The sequence below is a fragment of the Lycium ferocissimum genome, unplaced genomic scaffold (assembly GCF_029784015.1).
Source record: "Lycium ferocissimum isolate CSIRO_LF1 unplaced genomic scaffold, AGI_CSIRO_Lferr_CH_V1 ctg2184, whole genome shotgun sequence".
In the NCBI taxonomy this organism is placed as follows: domain Eukaryota; kingdom Viridiplantae; phylum Streptophyta; class Magnoliopsida; order Solanales; family Solanaceae; genus Lycium; species Lycium ferocissimum.
The window spans coordinates 69731-92643 of record NW_026719958.1 but is presented as its reverse complement, the minus strand read 5'-3'; the positions used below and the strand labels follow the sequence as shown (position 1 = coordinate 92643).

Sequence of the window (22913 nt, the reverse complement as noted above, 5' to 3'; positions counted from 1 at the left end):
ATATATTTTATATTGCTAATAAACATACATAAGTTTATACTGTTTTTATGCATATATATATATACTATGCTCAAAACACGATTAATATAACATTTTAGTTTGTGCTCCGTATCTAAAACTTTATTATATTAGTGTTTGCTATGAATACAAAGTCAACAAAAATTTATTAATACTTTTTAAAAGAGAAGACTTGTTTAAAAAGCAACTATTTTTCTCTTTTTGAAATAAAATAATAACAATATTTAAGCATCGGTTGATACTTTAAATTTTAATTCAGTTAATTTAAAGGTGTAAAATACTTATTATTTTTTATTAAATTTTGATTTGGATAATTCTAATTCAAATTATTAAATTAATTTTACATGTTTAAAACGAAATAAAGTAGATATTTGATTTTCAATTTAACCGAAGAAATACTATTTTTTGGTTCTGGTAAATATTCTCGATTTAGCTCATTTTACTTGTCATGTTGTCTTTTGCATGATTTTTTAAGGAAACGCCAACTAATTCATTTGATATTATTTTTTCTTTTACGACATTAATTTCTTTTCACATTTATTAGAGTGAGAATAAAAATAAAAAAGTAATTAAATTCTATCTTATTTTAAAATATAAATATTTTAAGCATATTTATTTTAGTAAACGTAACAAATAAATGACATGGCTGAATAAAGAAATATAAAAGTTCAATATCTAGATTAAATCTCAGGCTAATATAAAAAATAAAATAAAAAATTGTATGGTTTGGCTACTTAACGTTTTGAAGAAAAATAATAATATAGGGTCCATTTTTTTTTGTACAATAATTTCATTTGCTCCCACTAATGGGTTAATACGCATGTGGCAATGAATCTATCATTATTGACTTAATGGGATACTTTAAAAATTACACGAATATTATTTGATTTTTTAATATGGGGTGCACTTTTTTTTTTGACATTATTTATTTTTTAATATGGGATTCACTTTTTTTTTTTATATTGCTTTATTTTGTTAATATGGGCGGAGATGATGGGTTTTTTTTTTAATTGCTTGGTGTTTAGTACGGGGCTCAACTTTTTTTTTTTTTTGGGGAACGGACGACGATCTTAATAACAAAGCGGTAGCCCCTAACTTTTTACTTACTCTTTGCTCTCTTCTTACTCAACCACTTCACCCAAAAAAAAATCACTCTTCTTGTTTTTCTTGCCAAATTTTTTTATATTTTCCATAAGAGTGAGAGAAGACTGCTCTATTTTCCTACCACCCCAAAAAAAACTGATTTGTTTTTTCTTCTTATTTTTGTGTTCTTGATCAGCTGAGAGCAAATTCTTGATAAATATTTTTTTTGGGGGTTCTGAAAATTTTCCATTTTTTTTTGTGGTGTAATTGGGAAGAGGGAGTAAAAATAAATATGTTAGGAAGGGAGTGTTGGTGTTGGGACTGGGAAAATATCTCTGATTATTACCCTGAAGTTGAACCAAAGAAATTTTCTTTACCTTCACCTCTTCCTAAATGGCCTCAAGGTATGTCTTCTTAGAATTTCTTGTTTTTGTGATGAAAATTTTGTTTTTTGTATTTTTGTCATCTTATTTTTTCTCTTTCTTAGAAGCTATATTGACCTTTCTCTCTCCTCTCCCTAATGGAACATATTAGGAAAAAACTCTCTGCTGAGAAATTTCAAGAAAATATTGGATGTGATGATTGATCATTTATTTGAAGATTGCCGCTTTTTAACCGGATCATGTTTGATTGGGTATAAAACATGCGGTTAAATAAGTTTATTATTTGTAAAAAATGAGTGCTTTAATGACACGGCATGCAAACAGAGAGAGAAGAAGGCTTTTGAAGTGTTTAGTATCTCAATTGACTGACTTTAATGTACTAAAAGAAACCAAAGTGGTTTTTGAAGGAAATTTTCTAAACTTGGGTGACCAGAGAATGAACTCCTCAATTCTTTATGTTATGCTCATTTATTATCAACTGGATCAAGAAAATGAAATTATGACTTCTAACTAACAATATTTCTGCTTCATGGAGCTCTATTTTTCTTTTTCTTTTTTCTTTTTTTTTTCTTTTTTCCCCTCTTAAAATCCTAATTGGGAAGAAGATTCAGTTTGGATAAAGGAAGTTTAGTTCATTTCTTGATAATTCTCTGATAAGACTTGGTCAAAACCATGGGGAAAATATGATATTTTACTATAGGAAATTAATGAACTTGGTCAACTATGGGAGCTGTGACTGTTTCAATGTTCAAATTTGCACGCTCTAGAATTAGATGTTTAAACTTTGGAGTAAACAGAAACAATTTGTCCCTTCTAAATGCTTTAAGACAAAAAATACTTTCTGATTATTTGTTACAAATAAAAAAAGGATAGAGCTATTGCAGATAAGAAAGCAAAATAGTAATGGGTTGCAGTAGCTGAGAGCTTTCAAGTTTAACTAAATTTTGCTGCTTTTAATTGAAATTTATAGTTGAGAATGAACATCTATTTGATTCATCCTTCTTGTTTGATTTTTGTTCCTTTTTGATTCAGCTGGTTTATAGGGACGGGGTCGATTTCTTTTTTCTTATTTATTTTTTAAAAATCGACAGCTGGTTCTTTATTTTTGTGGAAGAAGATCAAAATTACAGTCCAATACCTTTAGGTGATCTAGTTTGCAAAATGTGTACAACATGTACAGGTTGTGTATACTTATATTAAAATATACATAGTGTATATGTTGCAGTGTATACGTTGTGTATATTCGGCCAGGTTGGTAAGCTAGTTGGCCGAACTGTACATATCCGTAACTTTCCCAATAAATATTAATAAAAATATTAGAAGTGCTGCAATAGAAGCTCAGTTTGCTAATGGGCATATGTTGTTTTTGTAGGCAAAGGTTTTGCTACAGGAAGAATATGTTTAGGGGAAATTGAAGTTGTTCAAATCACCAAATTTAATACAATTTGGGGTTGCAGCCCATCATTTGGCAAATCGAACTGTGTTTCCTTTTATAAGCCAGATGAAATTCCAAAAGGATATTATATTCTTGGTCACTACTGTCAGCCAGATGGTGAGAAACACTTAATTGGCTATGTTCTTGCTGCCAAAGACCTATCCGCTAACCAAAACCAGAAAGACACTGTCCGCGATTCAGTTTCTAAGCTTCCTGCTCTTCAAAAGCCTCTGAACTACACTTTAATTTGGAGTTCAGACTCAATATACAATGGAAGTGCTTATATTTGGATGCCAAATGCACCAGTTGGTTATAAGTCTATGGGATTTTTGGCTTCCGTTGAGCCTAATGAACCTGATCCTGATGAAGTTAGATGTGTTCGAGCTGACCTGACGGAAAATTGTGAAGCCTCTGAGATGATGTTTAGTTCGGATTCCATTTTCCTGAAGAACCAATTTCAAGTTTGGACAACTAGACCTTGCAAAAGGGGCATGCTATGTAAAGGGGTTCCTGTGGGGACGTTCTTCTGTAGTACAACAACCTTTAGTTCCGGAGATGAACTCGATAGTGCATGCTTGAAAAACCTCGACTCTTCTCTACATGCAATGCCCAATCTCGAGCAGATCCATGCCCTCATCAAGCACTATGGACCGACTGTTTATCTCCATCCAGATGAGAATTATTTGCCTTCCTCGGTTCCATGGTTCTTCAATAATGGAGCTCTCCTTTACAAAGATGGAAAGAACAGTGGTACAGCCATCAACTCAAAAGGCTCAAACTTGCCTGCAGGAGGAATAAACGATGGTGAATATTGGCTCGATTTGCCAAAAAAAGATGATGCAAATAGAACCAATGTCAAATGTGGGAATATCGAGAGTGCAGAGCTCTATGTTCATGTTAAACCAGCTTTAGGTGGAACCTTCACAGATATTGCAATGTGGATATTCTGTCCTTTCAATGGACCGGCTACCGTCAAGATTGGGTTGTTGAGTATTGCTTTGAATAAAGTTGGAGAGCATGTTGGTGATTGGGAGCATTATACACTCCGTGTCAGCAACTTTTCTGGTGAGCTTTGGAGTGTGTATTTCTCGGAGCATAGTGGTGGTGAATGGGTAGACGCTTGCAACTTGGAGTTCATCGAGGGTAACAAGTCAGTTGTATATGCATCAAGAAATGGCCACGCGAGTTTCCCACATCCTGGCTGCTATGTTCAAGGGTCTAGTAAACTCGGGGTAGGACTGAGAAACGATTGTGCCCGCAGCAAATACTACGTGGACTCTAGCAGCAAATATCAAATTGTAGCTGTTGAGTACCTTGGAGAGGGAGTTGTTGCAGAACCACCATGGTTGCAGTATATGAGGGAATGGGGTCCAACCATCATATACGACGGGCGATCAGAAATGGAAAAAATTATCAAACATCTTCCTTTTTTCATGAGATTTTCGGTGGAGAGTCTCATTGAGTTATTTCCAACAGAACTTTATGGTGAAGCAGGGCCAACAGGACCAAAAGAAAAGGATAATTGGTTGGGGGATGAAAGATGGTAGGTGGTTTGGCAATGTGTTTTGGTACCCCTAGCATAGTTGCTCATGTTCCAAATATATTTGATTTGAGAAAGCTGCTAGTAGCCGTACTGCAATAGGGTTCAAATGAAAAAACCTTCTTTGGTAGCTCCCTCAAGCCTCTAAAAGTATTGTTTGGATTAATTGATTATCCAATTCTATGTAAATTGTAACAGCAATCATAAATTTGCATGATTAGTCAATTTCATGATCAATAAACTAATAGCCAATCTCTCGAGTTACCTCTCAAGATTTATTTAAACATAAACCAGTAACCCTGAAGGCTGAAATTAGAATAAGAAGTCTCCCTTTCTATAAAACAAAAAATATGCACAACTAATCAGTTCTGGATAGACTTAAGAGAACATAAAGAAGCCAACAATAACACAATAGTAATCTTGGACAAAATGTGATATGCATCACATCCTGAAGGGCTACAAGTGCTAGCAGAAAAAGAGGGATTTTCTTTCTTCTAAGCAATATATATATATAGCAGTTCAGACAAAAGAGACATTTCTCCTCTGCAATTCAAAATACAATGGATGACGACAGTTTCACTTTACAAAGAGCCAAGTCTCAGAAGGGCAATTTCCATCTCTACCCTACCCCCACAAAGAATATGTTTTTCTCAAGTCATGGCTGAAACCTAAAACTGAATGTTTACTAAGCCCCTCACAGTATATTGAATCCCCACAAGAGTAAGAACCAAAAAAGAACTGAACTAATATAAATACAAGGACAGCATCACTTTGCTGATTTGCTGTTAAGTCCCTCCCAACTTATCTCTTGAGCACACTCCCCACAAACAGTGCTGCAACCCCATTTTGTGCCTTGACTTCTAAGTGTAAGCAAATGTGATAGGTTCGTGCACTTCCTTGGCACAAAACGGCATCTTGAACTACCCATTGAAAATACAAGATTACTGTCCTCTGGCGGCCAAATGGTGGCACTGGAAACTACTGGCTTTTGCTTTGGCAACGATTCAGTGATAGAGACATGCTGATGCTCAACTACAGGTTCATCAGGCGAAACTCGCCTCTCTTCCCATTCAATAGATCTCCGGTACACTTCCCATGCCATTTCCTGCTCTTCTTTTGATAGTTTTTCGTCCTCGTTCTCTTGCAAGAGACTCTCATGTTCATGATAATTCGCAATCCACCTGAAGAAATGATTAACTTATTAAAAACATTGTTCTTCTATTGATGAAGGAACTGATGATTTATCATCTGAAAATGGGTTGCCCCAACGAAAGTATACCCAGAAAAAGATCTAAAGTTTGAATTCTTCGTTGCAAAAGACCATCCAGACAAATATACAAGTAGGGATGTCTTGATGACGTTGCAGGTTATGATTTTAACTAACAACCACTACATTAACAAAAAAAGAGCACCTAAAGAAAGTAAAAACGGAAAAGAGGAGAAGCAGCAGCACATCATACAAACACAAGTCAAAAATATGGTGCACTCTCTAAAAGGTGGTGTACTTGGTACCAGAGGAAATATATATATTGAGACTATAAATAAGAAATAAACGTGTGCTCTCTCTAAAGCTTAAGCTTTTAGATGAGATGGTCACACACTTCAACATGGTAACAGAGCAGGCAGGTGTAATGGGATCGAATCTTACTGCCACCATTATCAAAACAATTCCACGTGCTTGGCCCATGAAAAAAAAAAATCAGGCCTACACGTGAGGGCACATATTGAGAATATAATTAAGAAAATAAACGTCTGCTCTCTCTACTGCTTAAGTATGTAGATGAGATGGTCACACACTTCAACAATATATACAGTCAACTTGTCAGCATCAGTAATGAAGGAAGAACTGCAAAAATTAGTGCGTAAAAGATAGAAGTATGGAGGAGATCAAACTTAACTGTATTAAGCTTTTTTCTTTTTGGTGTAACCAGATCTACCCAGAGGATACTATATCTATCCTAGACTCATTAGGTTCCTGTTAGAACTGTAGACTGGTTTACTCTCTTCTGCTCACTTGTAAATATGGTTTCAGTACAACCCATGTACTGTTTTGTGTTTAATACATACAACATGTTACCTTCTCAAAAAAAAAAAGATAGAAGTATGGAGAATTGCTGAAAACAAAAGGCACTTGCTCAAAAACTTCTAGAGCACTATGAGCTCAAAATATGAGAAGTAGGTGCTGCCTAGAACTCTTAATTTTTTTTTCCATAGGTTAAGCAGGGGCATTATGTCTAGGGGGGCCTATCAGACACTAAATTAGGAATAAAGTGACCTAGATGAGCCAGGAAATTAGTTGTTCAATGGTTTTTTCACTTCAGAAAGATGGACATTGTAACAAGGTAGGTGAAGTCTGATAAGAGCATGATGACACCTTCACCCTTTCCTCAACGCCTTTTCATCTCCAAAACTCTTCTACTGAAAAACTTAAGAACAGATTTACAAGAGGATAGTTCATCCGAATCCGAGAAAAGAGACTTCTGCTGAACGTAGTCTGAAAACGGTCTTCCATGGCTAATCCCAAATTACTCCATCGGTGGAAGACCTAAACAAAGTACACTCATCTAGTCCCCTCACCCCTAATCCTTTCATCCATCGGTTAGAAGAAACCCTGATTCTTTTTTCTTTTTTTTTTGTTTTTTTCCTTAGAAGAAACCCTGATTTTTTCCTCCATAAAAATCTCAAGATGCAACCAAATGTGGGATTCTTACACGGCAGCCATAAGGAAAACCCTCTCACTCTCACCTTTTATTTCCGAGAACCACTGCCAGAGTCCACGCTGGAAACATCTTTTACAATAAAACACACTCCTCTTAACCCCTCATTCAACTCCTTTCCTATTCAAAGCATCTGCCACCACATTTGCTTTTTCCCGGGTGGTATAAGATACTGATGTTATATTCTTTAAGTAACTCAAAACCATCTCCGCTGTCTAAAATTCGGGTGGATTGCCTCCTCTGAATGACGGATGTTGTTCACTGAAATACATTAGCAGCCATTACATATTCTCTGGTAAAACTCTTGGCCTCCTTTCCAGCTGAGCATTCTCCCTTCCACTCAAATTAGGACTAGAGATATTTTTCACCCATCCCTTTTAGGCTATATAATCACGGTTAACATCCAAAAGCACTCTAAACATGTGTTTTAGCCAATTACATGTTCTTCATGGGGAAATCACGAAGTTAGTGGACAACTCTACAAAATCATATGAGCAAAAGTGTCAATTTGTGTATAAAGACCAATGTTTATATTGAAGCTTACCTTAATGATGTTTTTGGTGTTTTTTTAAGATGAGTAGAGTAAGTTCGCACAGTGGGGGTACTGCTCACAGCTCGGGCTTGAATCATGAGTCTCATGACACTAAAGAACTTAACTATTTACGAATTTGAAAAAATAAAAGAGCCACGAGTTGACAATTGGATATTTGACGTATCACAATAGGTCATTACATGTCATAAAAATTCGAAAACGCCAAGTAAAGATGAGCCGGTAACACTTATATTACTCCCTCCGGATCAAAGAAAAGTGTCCACTTAGCCATTTGCACCCCTTAAGAAACTACTAACTCCTAGATAAAAATAAGTAATTTGACTAGAATACCCCTAATTAAACAGGCATTGGGATTTGATCATATAACACTTAATAGGGGCAAATTTGGAAAAACAAGGTTAATTGTTTCTTGATTTGATAAGTGGACACTTTTTCTGACCCAAGGAAAAAAAGCTAAGTGGACACTTTTTTTTTATCCGGAGGGAGTACCATTTTTGCATAAAATCAATCTAACTGGGAAAAGGACAATTTTGTTTCCAATCCTAATTAAGTAGTTAACTTAAACACATAAACAAAGCTCATTAAATAAAAAAACATTTCCACAAAAAATAATGAAAAGACAAATTAAATTTCTATAATTATATCCAATACTTAAAAATCTAAAACTAAACAAGAGCAGGAGATAGAAATATTATTTATGGGATGACAAATAGAGTCAGTTTTTAAAAGTTCAAAGTAATTGAGCTTTTAAAAGTGATGACAGTCCTATCCACTTACTCCACCTGATGGATCGTTTTCCTTAGTTCCTGATTCAGCTGGTGCAAGGCTGACATCAGACAACAACACCCGACTTGATTACAGAAACTGACGGTCTCATTCAACGTTGATATATCAAGAAGTTGATTTTAAGAACGATGAAGAAAAGGAATCTCAACCACAGAACCTCTAACTGTGGTCTGTTCCTGGAAACTCATTTAGAAGACTAAAATCCCCCCTAAGGTGTCCTGTTTTGTCTGGCTGGTACCCAAGAAAGCATGCCAAACACAGGATAATCTACAAAGAAGAGGCCTCCAGATTTGCTCAAGATGCCTTCTCTGTGGTATGGATGGGAAGAGTACGGATCATCTGTTCATCCATTGCAAGACACAGCAAATCTGTGACACATGTTGCTTTTGTATTTAGGAATCAGTTGGGCCATGCCTAGAACTACTTTTGATTTGCTCACTGACTGGAAAGAGTGGCAACAGAAATGGAGATGAAGACTGGTGGCGAGCCATCCCAGCTTGCATATGGTGGGTAGTCTGGAAGGAGAGAAACTCTAGACAATTTGAAGACAAGAGCAGCCCCCTACAGAAGATCAAGATGAACTGCCTTAGTCTTTTCTAGTTTTGGTGTAAACAAACTTTTATGGGGGACATAGGTGATCTGATAAATCTGATAGGCAACACTTTGTTTGTTCATAAGTTTTTGTTCATAGTCTCCCCCTACTTTTGCTCTCATGAATCTGAGATTGTAATTACAGCACTGCCCAACACCTTTTGGTGCTGAGTGTTCTTTATATATACAAATGGTTACCTATTTTTTTAAAAAAAAAAAAAAAAAAAAAAAAAAAAAAAGAAGAAGAAGAAGAAGAAGAGAGAGAGAGAGGAAGAAAAGGAAACTACGAAGAACTTCCAGAAACCCAGTTTCTCTAAGCGAATAGTCTGTTGATATGGGAAGAATCATGTATAAAAAGGAAAAAAGAAACAGGAATGAAGTATACTTAAACTGAGCTAGACAAATAACAACAATTGGGCTTTTCTAATTAAAACGAATCACCCACCCCCACAGGTTCTGGATATTATCTCCTACGAAGTATAAAGAACACAAACCATTACACTATTAATCAGAAAGGTAAAAGATAAGGGAAATTTATTTTAAAACACACATAGGTGAAAACGTAAATTTCAAAAATCTCAGCACACAAACTCATTGCACAAGACTCCCAAAGCACATCGAAAACGACAGAATTTATGTTCTGAAGAAATTTGTTAAAAAGACGAAGTAAGATAAGAACGTCCTACCGCGGATGATGCCTGTCAATCAAACTTTGCATTAGCTTGTCAGAAGAACTTCCATTTGGAAGAGTTGATTTTTGTTTCGGAACACTTCCAACGTCTACAGTTGTGTTTGCTTCACCGGCATGCTCTCTTACTTGCTTCAATTCCAGAGGTATATCTTCATCATCTCCAAATTCAAAAAGATGCAACATTTCCTCTTTGGATATAGTTCTATGCACTTGTTGCCGATCAACCACCCGTGCCGCAAGGCCTTCCTTCGTTACCTGCTTAAATCACCCACTTAAATCATTCAAGAAATAAAAGCTATTCTGACATGATCTGTTCATGGATTCTTCTTTTACCTGACGCTTGTAAATCTTTTCCTCCATCGTTCCATGTGCCAGTAAACGGTAAGCAAAAACAGGTTTTGTTTGACCATACCTAAAATGATACAAGCATTCAGGCTAACATATATTCTAATGGTACCTGGGTGTTCTACAATGAACAAATTTGAAAGACATACCTCCAAGCTCGATATATAGCTTGAAGATCATGAGTTGGATTCCAAGAGCCATCGACTATAATTACACGGTTGGCAGCATAAAGGTTGATACCCAGAGATCCAGCTCTAGTAGATATCAAAACGCATTTAACCCTTCTATTCAATGGGTCGTTAAAACAGTCAACAAGTCTCTGCCTTTCAGATGACTCCGTTTTCCCATCAATCCTATTGTCCAAAAATTGGATATGAAAATCTTTCAATGACACGAGCAGTGAAAGCAAGAAAACAAAGACAACAAACCAAATCCTCGGAAACAATGGAGCAAACTAACATTCACCACTAGATCCCATAATCATAACCTCCTTCATCTCTTCAAAACAACGATAGTGATATTGGGCTTCCTGACCATCAAAACTGGACAAACTCTGACAAAAATGTTGAGAACAATATTCCACATTATAAAAATCTATATTTAATAAGACTATTTGATAAAAAGCGACCTTAGGTCTAACTCAACCCTAATAATTAGGTTGTGAAGTGAGGATTGACCAATACTATATAAGGAAACGATCAATTTCCTCTACCAATGTGGGCACATAACATCCCCGACACGTCAAAGACTGGAAATGTGGAGTGCAGAGCAGAATATGAGTTTGTTCTAATATCATTATAAGAAATGGACCTTGAGCTAACTCAACCCCAAAAGCTACCTCGTGAGATGCGGATTGCCCAAAACCATACACGGGGACCACAACCCATCTCCTCCACCGATGTGAAACACTTCACTTTACTCATTTCTAAATCAGAGGTTTACCTTTTTTCTAAAGGAGACGTGCAAGGAAAAAGGAAATCTTGGCAATTCTGGTTTGAAATGGAATTTGAGGATAAATTCAACAAGACAACATCCTTCAGAACAAATCTACTTTATTTAATTGGTGTTCAGTGTACCCCATTATCTTATGTTCCATTTTACCATAATCAAAAGGAAGAGATCCGGCCCCTAAATAGCTCCTGTCATGAAAAAGAAAAGCTAAACTAATAAGTAAAACTAGCAAGACGACCATATCTACTTCTTTGAGCCTTCGCTAGGATAGCTAGTAATTATGAGGACAGTCCCCTGAAAAGATGTAGAGGTGTGTGCCAAATAATATGTGCATCAATGGCTTGTTTTCTTTTTCTTGTCAACTGGGCAAAGGTTCCTTTTTTGCTTTGACTAGATGATTGGGACCCTTATCACTCTAAAAAATAGGTCAAATGTTCTTTTGAAGACGATCAAATTCTGCAAGAATTGTATCTTCTTTCAAATGACATATTGTAACATATTCGCAAGAAATGCAACAACAAAGATGGCTTCCACATCAATGCTGTTAGATGTTTTTTAGTAAATAAAAGTATGCTCTCTCTAACATGTCAAGCTTTTAGATAAGATGATCACACACTTCAACATGGTACTAAAGCATCTTGAGATCCTACATCGGTATTGGGCAATCCTCACCTCATGAGCTAACTTTTGAGTTGAAGTAGGATCAAAGTCCATTTTCTTTACATGGTATCAAAGGCCGAACCATACATGTTATTGTATTTCCCAATGTTGGGCCTTGTATTATGTTAGCCACACTCCAATTGACAGGCCTGAGTATTCGATATGATGTTAATTGTCCCACATTGATTGGAGAGTGGACTGTTGTATCTTTATATGGTTTTGGGCAATCCTCACCTCATGAACCGGCTTTTGAGTTGGTTAAGCCTAAGATTCATTTTCTTGGTATAATATCTAAACTGGCAGAGACCAAGAGTTTGACTTTCATCTCCACCCATTATCAAAAACGAATTTCCAATGACCAATAAAAATCAAGCCCATATGTGAAGGGGTGTGTTGAAAACATAATTAAGTAAATAAGAATGTGCTCCCTCTAACAGCTCAAGTGTTTAAATGAGATGGTCACACACTTCAATATGGTACTAGAGCAGGCAGAGGTCTTGGGTAAGAATCTCACTGTCACCCTATGTTAGAAGATATTTCACAAGTTTGCCCCATAAAAAAAGAACCAGGCTCACACGTAAGGGAACATGTTGATACTATCATTCAGTAAAAAAAGTATTTGTAACAGCCTAAACCTTTAGATGAGATAGTCACAGTTCAACAAACGTCAAAGAGAATCAGTAAAATCAAGTACTGTAGTATTAACAGTAACAATAATGAGGTAATTTTCATCATCGTCGCAAATAGTTAAAACAAGGTATACACACCTGTACCAATCTTTCCGCCGCTTCCAATACTTCCCCTTTTTCCCTGGGCGCGGTAGTTTTGAAAGATATAGTTCAATGAGATCCAGGGTAAACAAGCTCTGACTAAACACAAGTGCTTTGTCACCAGCATTAGAGCTCATAGTCAGGATGTCGAGTAGCAGAACCATTTTGCCGCTGTAATCAACTTCTTTGCAATTTTTTTCTAGAAGATCGCTCCACCAATCCTGTAAAACAGGAACAATGAGCTGGGAAGTTAATAATGACATTTCAAAAAACAAATGGAACTATGGAAACAAAATGGAACACCCTCCACATTATAACATGAATTGAAGATCCAAAACAAAACGTAAATTGCAGACTATGGCAAGAGTTTCCTGCACATTCATTGATTAACCATACTAACAAAATTACGGAAGTTAGCAAATAGGAAGCAAGAAGTATACCCCATGGAGGAAGCCATTATGATTTTTTCTGAGAGCTTCATTGTTGCTACTTGGCTTCTCTGCAAGGATTGACAAACAGATATTTATATGTGATGAAAGAGGCTAATTTTCATTTCGATAACATATTAATGGAAGTGCTTAATACACCCTCAGGTCATTTATTATCCTGAACTCACTGAATTCAGGCTACAGAAAATGGATACAGAAGCCAGACATGGCTCCCGGTATCAGAACAGGAGCTGGGGAAATATTTCCATAACTGTTAATCAACAATTGCAGACACCGTATGTGAATTCAACACATCATGCAGAACAGCCAATGCATGTACTTAATTAACACTGCTACAGTATCATAGAGATATTATTTGCTCAACTCAAAGATTCCTCTGGATGCCTCAAGAGACACACACACACACACACATATATATATATAATATATAGTTAATCAACAATTGCAGACACCTTATGTGAATTCAACACATCATGCAGAACAGCCAATACATATACTTAATTAACACTGCTGCAGTATCATAGAGATATTATTATCCAACTGCACGGTAGCTCAACTCAAAGATTCCTCTGGATGCCTCAAGACACACACACACACACATACACATATATGCATATATATATGTCAAAATGCTATTGTTTCTGCCCAAAAATAAAACTTATACTGAATCTGTAACTAACAAAAGAAAACAAATCGTTAGTTGGTACTTTATACCCAGAGAGAGGGAAAACAAAAGGTACCTCCAGGAACCATATTATAATCTGTGTTCTCATCACTTGAGCAATCATCAGCAAGAAGGATCTCAACAGGATCTTCAGGCCGACTACAGGCTCTGTTTTCTCGAATCAGTTGCAAAATCCCGGGATGGTTCCATATCTATAATCAATAACACTTCTTATTAGCAGACAGAATCAATGAGAGAGCCATTATAAGCGTTAGGAACATATCCAAACTCCTAACAAATGCACCCCCGAAACACACACATACATTTATCTATCTTTCTATCACTGTGCGTGCACGCACACATAACTAAACCTATGGTTATATATACATATATAGAAGAGCCATTGCAACCATTGTAAGTAAATAAAAACACCAAAGACTTTAATTTTCCAACAAACTCTGCGTTATTCATTAACAAAATGATATCATCAAGGCTTCCCACTACAAGAAACAAAGAGAAGAAAATGGAATTTCTATATTTCCAACTTTTTTTTTTTAATAAAAAGATCTATTTATAAAGAAAATGAATCAAAAAACAGGACGACAGCGGCTACAAACCAACAATCAATCAAGTACAGCTCAACCCCAAAAAAGTTGAGGTTGACTATATTAATCCTAGGTATTCCTCTGTTTTATCCAGGCCCGGGCCAGCTTGCACAGTCCTCGACTAATTCCACAGGATACCTACCACCTTCCACTAGCAACAGGTACCAGGTAACTCTATCCACCAGGGCTAGAACAGATGGGAAGAATCCCCTAGTGTTTTGTCTCTACTGGGAATTGAACCTGAGACCCCATGGTACTCTACCCACTTCATTGACCACTAGGCCATACCCGGTGCTCGTTGCCTTCTTTTTCTTCTCATTTCTTTTTACTTATTATCTAATAGTCTTATTTTATTCTTTACCCTACTTTTTATTGTAGCTCTACCCCGTACCCTACTTTTCTTACAGGTTTATCCTTCAAATTGATGTTGTGTGACATTATGTAAGCACGGAAAAAGAACCAATCTATCCAAACGTTGTATCTATCAAAACAATACAGTACAATACAATACAATACAAAACAATACAATATCATACAATATATTATGAAAAAATATGTAACAACCATCCAAATAGTGTTACATGACAAGCTTCTGAGATGGAAAGTGATCAAAATTTTGAAATCTCTCGACTTATTCAATAAAGACTTGTTACTTATGATAATTACCTAGTGAAGTTATCATTTAGTCTGCCATCCAGGCTCCATGGCAAACGAAATGACAATCCTCCATTGTCGTTGATCGGTGGCTAGAAGTACACGTTTTTAGCTAACTTTCACCACATAGTTAAATCGCTTTTCTTGTGTATAAGTACATTTCATTCACTTTATCCTTAATGTTCTTATTTTGTTGTGTAGGAAATGAATGGTGAAAAGCTGAAGATTTGGTGCTTAAAATGATGAAAACGGGCTTTGAAGTCTGACCAGCAGTTTGAGGCATGAAGCGATCAAGTTAGAACCTGAACCTCAAGCTCCGATGAAGAAAATGAGAAGTGACGGACGAAACAATGGGTTGGCACGCTGTCCAAAGTACCATAAGGGCCGGAGCATCAACGGAAAAATGATCCGGAATGAGAAGAGCAAAAGTAACTGAAAAAATGGGTTGGTGCGCCGCATACCCCAGCAGGGCGTGCACCGCACCACGCTCTGTCATGCGGATTTTCAGCTCTCTGAAGTTGACTTGGTGCCCCGTGCCCCCTAGTAACCCTTGCGCCACAGCAAGGCAAACTTCTGTGATTTACCAAAAACGGCTTGGTACGTCATGCACCCTCCTAGGGAGTGCGGTGCACATGCACAAATTTTGGGCATTCCAATTTTCACTTGGATCATTAAAGGCGTTTCCGCCAAGGACTTTCCTACACAGTATAATTATGACTTGAACACGTTTTTGAGGGGGAATCAATTAGAGAAGGATCCAGAAACGGCTAGAGAGCGTTCAAAGAGGAGATTCATTGACTTTCTCTTCACTTTATCTCTTTTCTATAGTATGTTATCAACAATTAGAGATTTGTATACCACGAGCATGAGTGGCTAATTTCCTTGTTTCTAAGGTTGCGGGAATTCACGAATGTTGTAGTTGAGATTCTATTTAATGTTTTGATTGTCATCCTCTGTTGGTTTAATTAGTTTGCTTACTCAATCTTGCTCTGATTATCTCTGTGAGTAACTAACATAGAGGAACTATCTATGGATTTGGGTCTACCTCGGGAGAGAGGACTTGAATTGCACAGGGGATTGGGTAGAGCTTGTTCTAAACTCCGGGGTGCTCCGGTTATGGATTAGCGGCTAGGATAGGAATATACCTACTCGTGTTGCTTACTCAAATACAGGAAATACAAATGTGTTCTTATTATTTGTGATGACCGTAGGAATATAGGCATTGCAGTAGTAGGAATAGGCAAAGGGGTATTAGGGATGATTCCACTGGCAAATATCAACCTTGTGATTAACAAACTAGATTCTCAAACATTACTTTAAATAGATACTTGACAGGATTGACATTCACCCGTAACTCTGGAATCTCATCTCACTGAATTCTCCATAACGCCTTAAAATTCGTAGTAATTCGTAATAACTTTCACTTTTGGATAACCATTTTCGAGTAAACAATAGATATTAGTTTGATCTAAACGATTTTTAATCACAAGTCCTCGTTGGGACGGTACTTTACTTATCATATATTACTTGTTGATCACGTAAACTTGCGTGAGCGCCTGAGCGGTGGACCCGACAAGTCGTCATCGCCATAGAAAATTATCTGAATTGACCTTAACATCTCGCTTTATGAGTATTCGATAAATTTAGAATCTGTAAAAATAGTAAATATAACAACACTAACATGTGCACTAGGCATATATTCATATTGCTTGAAGAGATTTTGTTTTGCATCTCTTTGATACGGTAAACCACGTCCCCCACCCCCCTCCAATCCCACCTCAACCAGGTACTCAAACGGTGGCCTTTTCACTGGGCAACAGGTACTCAGACAGTGGCCCTTTCCCTAGGTCAACAAATGCATTAAACAATGGCAACTTAATACATCCCGCAGGTAGCTTCCTGCTTTTGTTTTTCTTTTTCTTTTCTTTTTTTTTTCCCCCATTGTGTCTCAGTGGTGGATGAATTTGTGGTAGTGGCTGTGTCCTGTGTGTTAATAAGCTCTTCCCAAGGAGAAAAGCTGGCTCTGTCAGTTGCAGTTTTTTCTTCTTTTTTATATCATTTGCTACTTTTTACAAGTACTCTAATAAACTTTGGGGCTCTTATCATACATTATATTCATCCGAGAAAAACAGTAAACTAAGAAACATGCCACAAGAAAGTACCTGAGCCAAGGCTTGGTACCCGGCAAAAAAGGATCTCTTCATTATCTTTTCACCAGAAACCTTGTCCTTCGTGAAGCCATGAACATCTAAAAATCTTTTATACAATTTTCTCTGTAAAGGAGAAAGTTTTACAGACATCACATAGACAGTTTTTGGCGGCAAATCCATCTTTACGACATTCATGTCCATTCTTTGAACAAATCCTTTTAATTGTTCATAGAGAATATGAGATCGCTGATTCATAATCTTAACATCATCAGCTGTAGAATTGGTGTGTTGACCATTTTCTATCGGATTCTGAAAGCTGCATAGGGAGATAATATCGTCAAAATACATCGAGAGTAAAAAGAAAAATGCAGTAAAGATGACTTGCCGGTTTCTAAATTCATGGCTGCTGCCAAGAAATCCTTCTCTTACAAAATCAACCATCTGCGATTAAATCAAAATAATAAGACTAGATTCCACATAAAATTCTGTGCAAAATAAACAACTTCATCATAGCCTTACACAATAGTACTCCATCAAATTGTTTTGAAGAGGAGATCCAGTTAATGCAATCCTTCTCTGGCTCTTGACTTGTTTCAAGGCTTGAGTTACATCAGCTCTGGTATTCTTGATAATATGAGCCTCATCGCAAACAAGTATGTCAGGCCCGTCCTAGCAAATGGATCATATTTGAATGAGATGAGAAAATTTAGCTAGTTCAACCAAAAAAAAAAAAAAAAAAAAAAAAAAAAAAACTCAACCAAAAGAAAGGGAATGGAGAGGACTATAAAACTGTAGCCCCAAAGGCATGGAGAAGCATTCACAAATCTAAGTTAATAAATCTTAAGAATCAACTACATTCATTTTATTTTTATTTTTTGAGAATGGTAATGTTAAATCAACTACATGTCTACATTCATTTCAAACAGAAAAAGAAGAATCCACTGACACGTACTTCCAGAGGACGAGTAGTAGTTTATACGCATTACCAACATTTCAAATTCAAGTGGGTTCATTGAGAATGAAATATATTTATGTTTGACTTCAACTGGAAACATCCATACACTGGTTTTACCTTTAATTTTACTTGTCAAAAAAAAAAAAATAGATGCAGGGGAGTAAAGACGTAAAAAAATATTGAGAATGGTAACAGCTAAAAGACGTAAAATTCTTATCAAGGTGGTAATGCTGATGGTCATGGTGACATTAACTATAACTATACTGACCACAGTAACAATGACTGACATGGAAAATTGGGGTTGAAATCGATCTAAAGGGCTGAGGTATTGGTTATTATGCCCAAGGGGTGGAAGGGAGATGGTGTGATATCCTCACGTCAGTTTGCCATCCAGAAGCCAGCCTTAAATTCAATCAAATGAGTTGAACTTAAGGTCAGATTTGCAAAAAGATAAAGAGGAAGGGAAGCTACTCAAATAAAGGAGTTGAGTCAGGCCCATGGCAGAATAATAACATGGATAAAAAATATTAAAACAGAGGACCACAAGGAAAAAATTAGAAGAAAGCATCAACGGTAAAGGGGACAGTCCACTAATGGTCCCATTGACCCACGCTAAAACAACTACCAGTCATTAGAGATCCGTGCTCAAAAAAAATGCAGCAGGCAGATAATCTGAATGGACCAGACATGATCCTTTACATCCCCAACTCAAATTGTTCCAGAAAGCACAAATGCTTAATTGTTTCATACCAGATTAGAGGACTCCAGAAGCCACGGGGATTTAAAAAAGACAGGGACTAGTCAGAACAGACGAGAAAGAACAAGACCAGACTCTTGTTTCAGGACTTTTGGGACCATTTATGGGAAGCTGCCATTTGGATAAAAAATACTACAGCATCACCAGTTCTCTAATTATGTCTAATATAAATAAGTTAAACATCTAAATTCCAAAATTACATATATAAGAAAGAGAAGAAATACTACATACACAATCATTACAAGAAAAAAGGGTAAAAATACATAAAATCCCCCTGAACTACATGCTTTGCAACTTCTATACTTGAATTATGAGTGTTGCAATTACCCCAAACCACAATATTCTGTATTTGAAACCCCCTAGAATGCCAAGTGCCAGAGAGATTGGGCTCACTTTCGAAGGGGCACGTGGTAGCTTAAAAAGGGTAAAAAAAAAAAAAATATCCACGTGGCATTTCTTCTTCATATTTTCTTATTGATTTATTACTATTCCTTGTTCTTTTTGCTAATTTCTTTCTTCTTTCTTATCAAATTCTCTTGATTTCCTTTTTCTTCTTCAAACTCAACAGCTTTTGTGGATGTTGAAAACCCATAACCCAAAATTAACAGTAACACTAAAAAGAAATTAATTAATAATAATATAATAAGTTAATTAAGACAGAATTTAATAGATAACAGTAAACTCAGCTGAAATACAATTACCCTAAAATAACAGTAGCACCAAAAAGCAATTAATCTATAACTATACAAAAAAGAAATGGCAAATTACGACAAAATTTAATAAATAAGAGTAAACCTAGTAACCCTCAATTAATAGTAACACCTAATAATTAACATTTAAAAAAAATGAATATTAAAACGTCGAATGTAATTTCTTATTTGTTCTTTATTTTTCCCTTTCCAACTTTCTTGATTTCTTTTTCTTCTTCAACCTAACAGTTTTTGTTGATTACAGTAAATACAATTGAAAGCATACGCCCACTCAATGACAGCAAACCCAGTTGCAAATTACAAAAACAATATAAGCAATAACAATACACCGCGTTGAAAATCCATAACCCTAAAATAACAAAAACACCAAAAAAGTAACTTGATATAAACAAAAATCGGAATATTACAACATAGAACCAAGCAATAATTCAAGAAAACCTTATTCTTTAAAAATCCCAATTTTTAATAATCCATAGTTTATCAAAAGCAGCATATTTTAATTTATTTTTCAAAAAATGTACACTTTATTTTTTCAGTAATCAATTTTTTTAAATAAATCCATCCCTTCAACCAATCTAGCCCTAGAAGCTGGTTTATCATGGTTTCTTTGTTTGGTTTAATTTTTAGAATCTTCTTCCAGGGTAATAAATAGGAAATCTTGAAGATCAAGGGGTAATAGAAACACCCAATAGTACCAGGTGTCATGCCACTTGGGTTAAAAACATACCAGCTTGAAGATCAATGAGCGAAATGCCCGCAATAACTAAGTATCATCCAAATGAATTTTAACAAAGAAATATAGTGGTTCAGGGAGGTAACAGCAACACCTTAACATTAACTTTGGAAGTTGCAAAAAGTGGGTTCAGGAGGATTTTTATGTATTAACCCTAAAAGTTACAGGAAAAAAAAATATCACTAGCAATTTTTCAATACTGGATATGTAAAATCACAAGGTTTCTTTTCTCATTATAGAGAAATAATAACACAATTTTCATTTGTCATCACCGTCATTGGCAAAGCACATGCATACAAACTTGCCATACCTGATAGAGCTTCCTAGTACAAGGGAAACCCCCCCCCCCCACCCCACCGCACCCCACTCCCCATCAAAGCATTTCCTATGCCCTAACAGGGGGAATTCAAACAAAGCTTGGCATGAAAGAGAGATTAAGTCAGGCTAGCAACCCCGTTAAGTGACACACAGGCCTTAGCCATTGTAAGGCAACAGGATATATTACAATAATCACCACGACTTCTAACACAAATTCATACCCCAAAAGTGATCCCTACCTCAACCCACGACTAGCCGAAAAGAGACCATAAACATTAAACCGAAAGGACATGAAAAATGAAGTAACTGGAGGAGAATTTTTCCCTCTCATCTCCATCACAAATTCACAATTATCAATCCTAAAGGTAAACAAACACTACCTGAAGGACCTGACAAATTTCTCTGGCCACGTGACGATCCTTTATATGCTTCCCAAATGACAAATTTCTGAAAGCTGTATAGCCAATTAAGAAAACACCACCTTTTAATCTCCATTTTTGGAGATACTCAGCCCTTCTCTCCCTGAAAAAAAAGAGGTAAAGTAAAGTTGTACTCCAATAAGAAAAATCCTGACAGCCTACCGGCTGAAAAACAGTACATGCAAAGAAAAGACATAAAAAAAAAAAAAAAATAGCCAAAGGTGGGGCCCCTTTGACATAAACACGTTTACCTATATGCCTAAAAAACCCTAAAGTGACATGATAAAAACAATAGCCTGATATTATAAAAATAGTTCTGCACCCGAAATTTTCTAGTAATATATATAACACTAGATGAGGTGGAAGCACCACTGCCAAGAAAACAAGACAGGAATCTTCAACTCAATCTGATGCTCATGGAAACAAGGAAATCTAATGGCTCCAGTAACCTCATTCCGGTGACTAAACAGAGCATCATTTAGTAGAACAGATTGTAAAAAACTACCCCTAGAAAATAGCATTATTTTTGTTGTACATTAATTGAATCCACTGTATCCTTCAAGTCAATGTGATAACTAATGGAAAAAGAATAGGTAATGCCTCTGTACATCACATTTGGTGGCAAAATTTAGAAAATATGACACAGAATCACTATGATGAGCAGACTGCAGACTTACAAGTGTAAAAGAGTGTAAAAAAAGGTTCCCTAGAATATACAGCCACAGTGTTCAAGGATAAACCAAAATATAGCAGGTGACATTAAAATGAGACAAAGGGGAAAGATTGCCTGTCCTATTCTTCTTCTTTTCTTTTTGTCCTAGTTAAATTCGCTAAAAACACTCAAGGAAGACTTATATTTTGCAGCAGAATCACTGACTCCTAACCATCAATCATTTTTTTGATAAGGTAAATAATTTATTAACAAATGGGGAAATCCCTGTATACAAGCCGTATAACAAAAGAAGAGAATCTACACCAAAACCCATCAATCATAAACAGCACATTTCTGCCAGAGCACTGAATATCCATCTTACCCTCAAGTCATGATCAAAAGGTAATCCACATATGCCGGGAATCTTTTGCTTTCTCAGGAAGAGATTATACAACAAACTTGATTTTAGAGCAGAATTGAAATGCATGGTAACCAAAAAAATGAATATTTTGTTCAAGAAGATATTTTATTGGAACAGTCAACAACATGATTTTAGACAAGAACAGGTATGCGAAGTCGTCTCCTTGATTTAATGAAGTCAAATGTCTCTCGCGTTCAAGTCCAATGGAGGCAAAAACACTAGGTGATTCCTTCCATTGAAGTTTGCGACCATCTCATCTAAAAGCTTAGGTTGTTTGTTTTATCAAGTAACAAAAATGTTTAAACAAAGGGCTTAAAACTCCCGCATACAGGGAGTATACCAAAGAGTAAAAAGTCTTATAAGAAGTTACTCCCTCCGTTTCAATTTGTTTGTCTGGTTTTGACTTGGCATGAAGTTTAAGAAAGTAGACTTTTGAATCTTGTGGTCATAAACTAAAGCTATGTTAAATGTACCAAAATGTCCTTTAATCTTGTGGTCTTAAACATGTCATGTGGAAAGTTGGAATTAAAGAGTTTCCGAAAAAGGAAAGAGGCATTCTTTTTTAAACGGGCTAAAAAGGAAAGTAGGACAAACAAATTGAAATGGAGGGAGTATGATTTTCTATGAAAGACACCCAATCCTCTATGCCTACAGGGATCACATGGGTGCACCAAAAGGAAATCAGTTCCTGAAATGTACGTAGTCCTATGTACTATCAAAAGCTCTACTATTTCTCTCTCCAAATAATCCACATAATCACTAGTGGAGCACTGGAGCAACATCCATGCCCTGCAACTTCTCTTCCGATCTCTAAAGGTCCAGCTAACCAATACTTCTTTGACCGTGTCTGGCATCGCGTATTGAAGACCAAATCAATTGAGTACTTCCTGCCACATACTAGAT

At 36.2% G+C, this 22913-nt stretch overlaps 2 protein-coding genes across 3 annotated transcripts in view; one reads left to right on the top strand and one right to left on the bottom strand.

Annotated features, from left to right (window-relative positions):
* The first annotated feature begins 1251 nt into the window (after window positions 1-1251).
* Window positions 1252-4723, top strand: LOC132043175 (hypothetical protein At1g04090-like). Its single transcript, XM_059433659.1, has 2 exons — window positions 1252-1505; window positions 2857-4723. Exons 1-2 carry the CDS (start codon window positions 1394-1396, stop codon window positions 4464-4466), a joined length of 1722 nt encoding a protein of 573 aa, XP_059289642.1. The 5' UTR covers window positions 1252-1393; the 3' UTR covers window positions 4467-4723.
* A 202-nt stretch (window positions 4724-4925) lies between these two features.
* Window positions 4926-22913, bottom strand: part of LOC132043174 (protein CHROMATIN REMODELING 20) — a 43474-nt gene continuing 25486 nt past the window's right edge. For both annotated transcript variants that reach the window (XM_059433657.1, XM_059433658.1), the window contains exons 15-25: window positions 20899-21040; window positions 17565-17714; window positions 17431-17486; window positions 17058-17361; window positions 13713-13848; window positions 12964-13022; window positions 12521-12744; window positions 10292-10495; window positions 10131-10209; window positions 9793-10052; window positions 4926-5640 (exon numbers count right to left, since the gene is read on the bottom strand). In XM_059433657.1, coding sequence (XP_059289640.1) covers window positions 5226-5640; window positions 9793-10052; window positions 10131-10209; window positions 10292-10495; window positions 12521-12744; window positions 12964-13022; window positions 13713-13848; window positions 17058-17361; window positions 17431-17486; window positions 17565-17714; window positions 20899-21040 — 2029 coding nt within the window. In that variant the 3' untranslated portion in view covers window positions 4926-5225. The remainder of the gene's footprint in view (window positions 5641-9792; window positions 10053-10130; window positions 10210-10291; window positions 10496-12520; window positions 12745-12963; window positions 13023-13712; window positions 13849-17057; window positions 17362-17430; window positions 17487-17564; window positions 17715-20898; window positions 21041-22913) is intronic.